At 49.2% G+C, this 8,566-nt stretch overlaps 1 protein-coding gene across 1 annotated transcript; it reads left to right on the top strand.

Annotated features, from left to right (window-relative positions):
- Positions 1 to 340: 340 nt before the first annotated feature.
- Positions 341 to 8,560, top strand: FAM167A (family with sequence similarity 167 member A). The gene is made up of 2 exons (XM_017830453.1): positions 341 to 416; positions 7,914 to 8,560. Exon 2 carries the CDS (start codon positions 7,920 to 7,922, stop codon positions 8,175 to 8,177), a length of 258 nt encoding a protein of 85 aa, XP_017685942.1. The 5' UTR covers positions 341 to 416; positions 7,914 to 7,919; the 3' UTR covers positions 8,178 to 8,560.
- Positions 8,561 to 8,566: the final 6 nt, after the last annotated feature.

The following is an 8,566-nucleotide window of genomic DNA, read 5'->3' as shown; positions in this document are numbered from 1 at the left end:
AAAGATGGAGAGAGACTATTTCTGAAGGCCTGGAGTGACAGGACAAGGCGGAATGGCTTCAAACTGAGAGAGAGTAGTTAAATTGGATATTGGATAGAAATTCTTGACTCTGAGGGTGGTGAGGCCCTGGCACAGGTTGCCCAGAGAAGCTGTGGCTGCTCAATCCCTGGAAGTGTTCAAGGCCAGGTTGGACAGGCCTTGGAGCAACCTGGGATAGCAAAAGGTGTCCCTGCCCATGGCAGGACATTGGAATGAGATGATCTTTAATGTCCCTTCCAACCCAAACCATTCCATGATTCTATGATTCTGTGACATAGTTATCTCTATGTTTACATATTTCTCTAAGTCAGAAGCCAAGACCACACAGTCCCTCTGCTTGGGGCTGCCAGGAAGGTCACCAGCACCCCATACCTTTGGTAAGGTCACCCTGAGGGGGCAATTAATCCTTCTGGTGTGATTTAACACATGAGAACATAGTCTTGGGGGCACCACACAACCCAGCCTTGCTTCAAGCAAATGTTGAGTATCCCAGGCATCTTTCTGAAGATGATCCAGAAATGACCCAGTGGTCATATTTGAGGTGAAATTTGCCTCTGCCTCAGGATGAGTTCTCCCCCACTCTACACAGTCCTTCATGAGAAATCAATTTAAGGTCTGTAGGATTCATCCATCCAGTGAAAGGGCAAAAGCTGGTAAGTGTGGAGATTCTTCCTACCCTAGAAAGAAGTGCAGCAGCCCGTGGCCTTACTGAAGGAAATGCAATGACGGAGGGTGTGCAGCCCCATCACCCACAACCCTCAGCACAACTACAGCGTGTTCAGGCCAGGTTATTTCAGCAGCATTGCCCCAGCATAGTTTTGGCATGTGCCAGGGAGCATCCTGCCAAGCAGTTTGAGCTTAGGAGTCTGCACATGCTGGGGACTGTTCCCAACAGGCAATTGGTATGGGACCACCCAGTTTTGGATTTAACTCCATCCCAGCCAAAAGCAGTAGAGGCAGGAAAGTGATTTTGGTATGTATACTAAAATGATAGATATGTATACCCAAACTTGCCCTTGGCCATTGTTCTACAGAAAGGGCCATGACATGGGTGAGTTGCCTGCTGAATTGATAGATCAGGAGTCCCCAGCTTTAAAATTAGTACTATCTGTTAAATCTGAAGCACCAGAATCACAGAATCATTAAGGTTGGAAAAGCCCTCTAAGATCATCCAATCCAACCATTCCTCCAGCACTGCCAAGGCCACCACTAACCCATGTCCCCAGGTGCCACATCCACACAGCTTTTAAATCCCTCCAGGGATGGAGACTCCACCTCTGCCCTGGGCAGCTGTGCCAGGGCTGGACAACTCTTCTGGTGAAGAAATTTTCCCTAATACCCAATGTAAACCTCCCCTGGCACAGCTTGAGGCCATTTCCTTATGCCCGATCTGTTGTTACTCCCGATCCACACAAAAGGCATCATCTAACACTGGAAGAGGAATTTGCCTCTGTGTTTCCAGAGTCTGCTCTGGTTTGGTTTCAGCCAGGTTCAGGCATTCGAAAGTGAAGCAAAGGACAAACCCAAGGTCTTACTGTCCACCTGCTTTTCCTGGTGTTTCACCTCACGTGGCCTGTCCCAGACCATGCACGTCAGGCCCTGGCCCAGGTTTGTAGGACTGACATATGCCCACAGAGCCCCATCCAGCCACGTCAGCTGGGACCTGCTGAGAATCCTTCTCGGGGAAGCTGATTTATCCAGACATGCAAACTGCTCTTGTTGTTGTGCTGAGAGGCTCTGTCGAGGTGTAGGAGCAAATTGCAGCTCTCAGAGCATGCTGAACCACCCCAGGGCTGAAGCACTTCCCTCCCCAGCTCCTCCTGCCTCTTTTTTTGCCCTTGTGTTTGCCTTTGGCCTGTCAAGTGTGGCTGTTCTTCATCAGTATTGAGAGCAAAGCCATTACTAGCAGGCAAATGGTGACAGACTCGAGGACCTGAGGGATCAGACTGTACTTTCCTCTTTGAAATTTGTCAGGTTTTGCAAGTTATAAAATTAAGCACTCAAATTCCTTTCCCTCTTAAATATGGCTAAAGAACAAACCTGTGAACAGCAACATCTTAGAACACTTCCAACTTTGTCTCAGTAGGAAAACAAGTTTCCTGTCTCAAATTCACCAGTTTGGCACAGAAATCTGAGGTGTGTGTGACAGAATGCTGGAAAGACTCAAAAAGGGACACGAATATCTGATGCTCCTGGTGGAAAATCAGTTGGCTAATTATTATTAAATCAGTGCTGGCCTTAAGCTGAAGGAGGGCAGGGTTAGATGGGATATTGGGAAGGAATTCTTGGCTATGAAGGTGGGGAGGCCCTGGCACAGGTTGCCCAGAGAAGCTGTGGCTGCCCCATCCCTGCAAGTGTTCAAGGCCAGGTTGGATGGGGCTTGGAGCAACCTGGGATAGCAAAAGGTGTCCCTGCCCATGGCAGGACGTTGGAATGTGATGGTCTTTAAGGTCCCTTCCAACCCAAACCCTTCTATGATTCTGTGACCTCTATTGTTAAATTGCTAAAACCAGGGAAGAGTTTGGGAGTTGTCCCGGAACAGGACCATACCCAAGGGGCCAGCTTGGGCCCAGCCACCCTGTTTGGGAGAGAGAGTGAGTTTTGTGGAGTGGCTGTGATTTATGTGCACAGCGGAGATGTAACTGCAGCTCTGAGAAATCACGTGAAATTCTCCTGTGTAAGCCTACATGTAACCCCACTGAGATGTCCCTCTCAGATGCTGAACTTCCAGGTTTTTCCCCTGGCAATGGGGAAATTCCCAGCACTGAATGCATTTTAACACCCCTTAATTTAACAAAATCCAGAGGTAATTACCTCCCTCAGGAAAGGTATTATGAAGATTAATTCCGAGGGAGCCAACACAGAGTAAACAACACTGAAGAAGAGTGAGATTTGGGACCCATGACGGGCTCTGCGTGTGCCAGCTGGCAAAGGTCTCCTGGGCTTTGAGGGTTCGTGACTCCCAGGCACTGCAGAAGGAGCTGGGATACCTCACTTGGGGCTGTGGGTTGCACCACAAGGGTGTGAGCATCTGAAATTAGCCATGACAGGGTTGCATCTGAGCACCTTTGAAGAAGCCTCAAACCAAAACACAGGCAATCTGGACTTCTCAGAAGTGCTTGGCAAGGGTCTAATAACTGGCCTGTGCTTCTCTGTGCTTGAATTCAAGAGGCTGCTCCCAGGAAAGGACCAGTTCAGATTTCAGTTTCTTTTGATCCTTTGGAAATTAAAAGGGCTGGACCCATGGGAGCAGCTGCTTCTCCACAGACCATCACCCTGAGCTTCATGGACCACAGGCTGGGGCTGGATCCAGAGAGCTCTTCTCTTTTGGGAAGAGGTCCCAAGGAGCTCCACATGTCAATGCCACGAGGTGCTTGCTGCTGAAACATCCCCCCATAGCAACACAGGGAGAAAATGAACTGCTGGAAATGGGAAGATTATTGGTCTTCCTTTCTGTAACCATATGAGTAAGGCAAAATTGAAGGCAACTCCTCGTAGCTATTTGGGCTGGAAAACAGGCAAGGATGCATACAAAGCTTTCTCTCCCTCCCCCATATTAAACAGCCCTGGGAGACTCTGAGGCTCAATCCAAACAGAAAACTCTTCCTGGGTTCATAACATCCTGTGGTCCAGCTTTGTATTTCAGCCTGGCAGTTGTTTCTGTGCCAGGAAGGACCTGAGTTTGTTTCCCTCTCCCACCTGGGGAAGTTCAAACCAGCATCCTGTCCATCCCACCAGCAGCTGGAGCTGGGTCTGCAGAAAGAGGCACATTTTGTTAAGAAACTGTTTTTTTATGAGCAAGACAAACCTAACCCTGTTCCTACCCTTGGCATGAGAGACTGGAAGGAAGCAAAATGTCTGGCTTCTGCTGGATGCTCCCCATGGGTTTCTGCAGGACACTGTGCAGAGTGTGTGGGGTCATGTTGTCCCACGTGGATGAACTGGTGTGTTGAGTCACCGTGTGGTGACTGGCCCTGTGGCTGAACTGTGTAAACCAAAACCCCGTGGTTTCCCGTGATGTGACCCCTGTAATTCCATTATTCATTTCCAGGAAGCTTTGTGGAGCTCTGCTGACCTGACACTGCTCCTTTTAAAGAGGCATCATTCATAATCTCTGCCAATTGTTTGGTCCTCAGCATGGGATGGATGGAATGATTTTAGTGTTTGTGCAGAGTCTCTGGGAAAGGGAAGAAGAATGAGGATTTCTGGGTTCTGGATGAAATTCTGCTGATATCCTGGGTGGGTTTGAACAAAGCAGGACTTAATAGGACAACTCCATGAATGCAGGACAGGATATTTGCATCTCAAGCCAAGCCCCAGTGATGAGTGAGAAGAGAGAAACCACATCCTGCAGAGGAGCCCACTTTTTGTGCTGTACCCTCTTCCCAGTTGTCACCCCATGGACCTGCCTCCACAGAACCTGTCACAGTGTAAGGAACTTCCAAGCCCTTGGGAAGATAAGACAGGCTCCCAAGAAGCACAAGTTATTCTTTCATAGAGTCCTGGAATCGTTCCGGTTGGAAAAGCCCTCTAAGACCATCAAGTCCAACGTTCCTCAAGCACTTCCAAGCCCACCATTAAACCATGTCTCCAAGTACCACATCCACATGTCTTTGGTCAAACACTGTCAGGCTTTGTTCCTGATCCTTATTTTCTGGAAGGCTTTGTCTTCCAGCTTACATGAAATCAAGGCAACTTCTTCAGGAGACAGGGAAAGCAAGAACTGGACAGAAAGTGTAAAGCTGGTTTGCAAGGGAAAACAGCAACTCCAGCTCACACCCCTCTCCACAATGGCCTCAATAATTCTCTTTTAAACCCCTTTTTTTTTTTTTTGGCAGTAGTGGCTTTTTTAATTCCACATTCTTCAAAACATTCAATGAAAGCATTTGTTGACATTTCTTACGTAACTTAATAAACCAACAAGAAAGAGTGACCCGGGGTCAGTTCAATAACACTCACGATCGCTTTCTTGATAAAACCTCAAGTCACAGCATTTGTTGTGAGACAGGGAAAAATATCAACAAAGTTATTCTTTCTTTCATTGTAAACCAGGTGGGAGGAGAAAAACCTGCTGAGTAGCACTGCTCTGCTGGGGACACAGGCTACGAGGTCTGCGAGGAAATAGTGGGGTTTTTTGAAGAAGGTGAATGGCCTCAACCCTGCCAATAATTTCAGAGAGATTTGCTGAGAGAGAGAGAGAGAGAGAGAGAGAGAGAGAGAGAGAGAGAGAGACTCACTCAGAGACTGGTAGAAAGGTGACTTCAATCAGCTGAGCCTGAGTCCATTTACTGGTTGGGAGCATCAGGCAAGGTCCTCCAGGATGTCCCTGTAGTGTCAGATAATCATAGAATGGTTTGGGTTTGAAGGGATTTACATTATGTACTGGGAAGTAATTCATCCCTGTGAGGGTGGTGAGGCCCTGGCACAGGTTGCTCAGAGAAGCTGTGGCTGCCCCATCCCTGGAAGTCTTCCAGGGCAGGTTGGATGGCGCTTGGAGCAATCTGGGATAGTGGAAGGTGTCCCTGCCCATGGCAGGAGGGTGGAATGAGATGATCTTTAAGCTCCTTTCCAACCCAAACCATTCTACAACTGCCTGGAGGAGGAGGGATTATGACACAAAAGCAACCCTGTGGCTGCTTTGATTCCCACCCTTCTTGCAGTAGCCCAGGCATCAGGCATGGAAAAGTCTCACATAGAAATATCAGGGCCACATGTGGAGTCTCTTGAGGGGAATTTTCCCTCCTCCCTTCACTTCTCCATCTTCATGCATAAGCCACCAGACCCGGAATAATTTATTCCCTACCCTTAGAGCTACATCTGTACCCGTAAATTAAACAGCTCATTTTTAGGTCTGGAGGCAAACTGGGATGTTCTGGCCACATCCATGCTGTTAGAATCCAGAAAAGGGGAACGTACCCCAAATCATAGAAACACAGAATCATAGAATCATAAAATGGGCAGGGACACCTTCCACTAGCCCAGGTTGCTCCAACCTGGCCTGGAACACTTCCAGGGATGGAGCAGCCACAGCTTCTCAGGGCAACCTCTGCCAATGCCTCACCACCTTCACAGGGAAGAACTTCATCCTAAATGCCTGATGAGGATGAATTCTACCAAAGAGTGAGGTAAAGGATGGATTTGGGGTCAGGGCAGCTCCACGGTGCAGCTGCAAGTGAGCTCATGGCATTTCCTCGTGCACTGAGAAATCAGTGAGGAAAGGATTTACCCAGGGAGCTACTGGGAGGTAAAAAACCCCAAACAAAACAAAATCAAGGGTCTTGTTGCCAAGGAGATCCTTCCAGTGCCAGTTTGTATCCTGTGGTGGAGGCAACACCAGGGAAAGAGGCAGAACATTGCACTGGGGCAAATGTAGGGCTGTTTTTCCAGTTTTGTTTCCTCCTTGTTCCCAGGAGTCACACGGATTTAAGCCACAAGGTTTGCTAAGAGCTATCCAGTTTCTCTCCCATCACCTTCTTTTCTTTGCAACTTTTGTGGTTTGTTGCTTTTCTGTGAGGAGGGAAGCGGGGTGAGAAGTGGGGATTGTCTTCTCATTATCTCTGTTCCAGCTCTGCCTGCTTCTGCTCCCCAGACAAAGGCTGATGCTTGCACCAAGTGTTCACCTCCTTCCTTCACCACCCACAGCATCCTGTGGCAACAAATCTTCTGCTTAATTATAAGTTGTTTTGTTGTTGCTGTTGTTTTTTTTTTAAATAAAAAACCTCTTTCATCACTTCTGAATCTTCCACCTTGCAGAGTTAGGTGCCAGGGGAGAAAAATGTCTCCAAAACACCCAGATCATTAGCCCAGGGGTAGTTGTTCTCTCTCCTGTGGGAAACCTCGGGGGTCCTGTCCTGAGAGACACTTCAGATCTCCAAGATAAGATAAGCCATGGGGGGTGTGGTGGCCCCTGTTCCTGACTGTGGTGAACCAGCTCTGATTTATGCAGGCCAGAAACTCAGGCTGAGTATTTGGGGATCAGTTCTTTGGTATTCTTTTAATTGGTCCTTTCCACCTCTAATTGCTCCCTCTCACTGTGGCTGCTGCCTTATGAGCAAAATTAATTTGAGCTTTGTTTGATGTCGAGATGGAGGCTCTGAAGCCTGAGCTGAGGGATAACCAAGCCAACAGCCTTGGCATGGCTTTAATTCCAGTTTCACAGAATCACAGAATGTGCTGATTGGGAGGGACCCACAAGGATCATCCAGTCCAATCCTTAGCCCTGCACAGGACCATCCCCAAGAGTCACATCATGTGTCCCAGAGTATCATTCAAACACTTCCTGAGCTCTGGCAGCCTTGGTGCCATGACCACCGCCCTGGGGAGCCTGTTCAGTGCCCAACCACTTTTTGGGGGAAAGGCTTTTTCCTACTATCCAACCTAACCCTCCCCTGACCCAACTTCAGGCCATTCCCTGGAGTCCATTTCCTGGTCACACAGAGCAGAGCTCAGTGCCTGCCCCTCCTCTTCCCCTCCCAAGGAAGTTGTAACTGCGGTGAGGTCTCCCCTCAATCTCCACTTCTCCAGCTGAACACAACAAGTGCCCTGAGCTGCTCCTCGCACAGCTTCCCCTCAAGGCCCTTCAGCATCTTTGTTGCCCTCCTTTGGACACTCTAAGAGCTTAATATCTTATACTCCTGGTGCCTCTGAAAACCTGAGCAGGCAGACACTTCCTTGATTGTCAAAAATCTGGGGTTTTGACTGGGATGCATCGCTGGCTTGGAAGATCCTCGTCTTCCTCCCAGCTCCAGCATCTAGACAAGTCCCATTTCCAGTGATTTCATACAGCCTCTGACAGGGACAGCAGCACAATGTGCAGTTTTGCTGTTCCCTTTCCAACCCCCTCTTCCCTCCCCACCCTCCATCTTGTGTTCCAGGCAGAGATGCGCCTGCAGGACCAGCAGCTGGCCAGGCAGCTCATGAGGCTCCGTGGAGACATCAACAAGCTGAAGATCGAGCAGACGTGTCACCTGCACCAGCGGATGCTCAACGACGCCACCTTCGAGCTGGAGGAGCGGGACGAGCTCGCTGACCTCTTCTGTGACTTCCCCCTCGTCAGCTCCTTCAGCCTCTCCACGCCCCTCAAGCTCATCGGGGTCACCAAGATGAATATCAACTCCCGCCGGTTCTCGCTGTGTTGAAATGTGGGGGGGGGAGAAGATGAGGGAGAAAGAGAGGGGGGACAGGGCTCTTTCTGGGAAAAAAAAAGGCCAAAGAGAAGCAGAAGGAATAGGGGCAAACAGGGAATCCACAGCTGGTCTTGGAGGCAGGATAGAGCAGCAGACCTGGGCACTGAGCCGCTCGTTGAGCAGACAGGACCTGCATGGGAGAAGCCTGGAGAGCATCTGAGCCCAACACATGCACTTAGCCTGCTCCTTGGCAAAGTCCCTTCTCCTTCTCTTCCCCACACAGTAACTAAGACACGGCTCAGTGTGGTTGGTGTTACTCAAAAATCAAAGGAGGGGTCAAAGATCAGCCACAGAGCCAAATCCCTTTTCTCTTCCCCTGTACCTCCTCCCAGGCTGGATCT

This window comes from Lepidothrix coronata, unplaced genomic scaffold, assembly GCF_001604755.1.
Source record: "Lepidothrix coronata isolate B3197 unplaced genomic scaffold, Lepidothrix_coronata-1.0 Scaffold179, whole genome shotgun sequence".
NCBI lineage: Eukaryota > Metazoa > Chordata > Aves > Passeriformes > Pipridae > Lepidothrix > Lepidothrix coronata.
The sequence above is the reverse complement of the archived record's forward strand: the minus strand, read 5'-3'. Positions and strand labels throughout refer to the sequence as shown.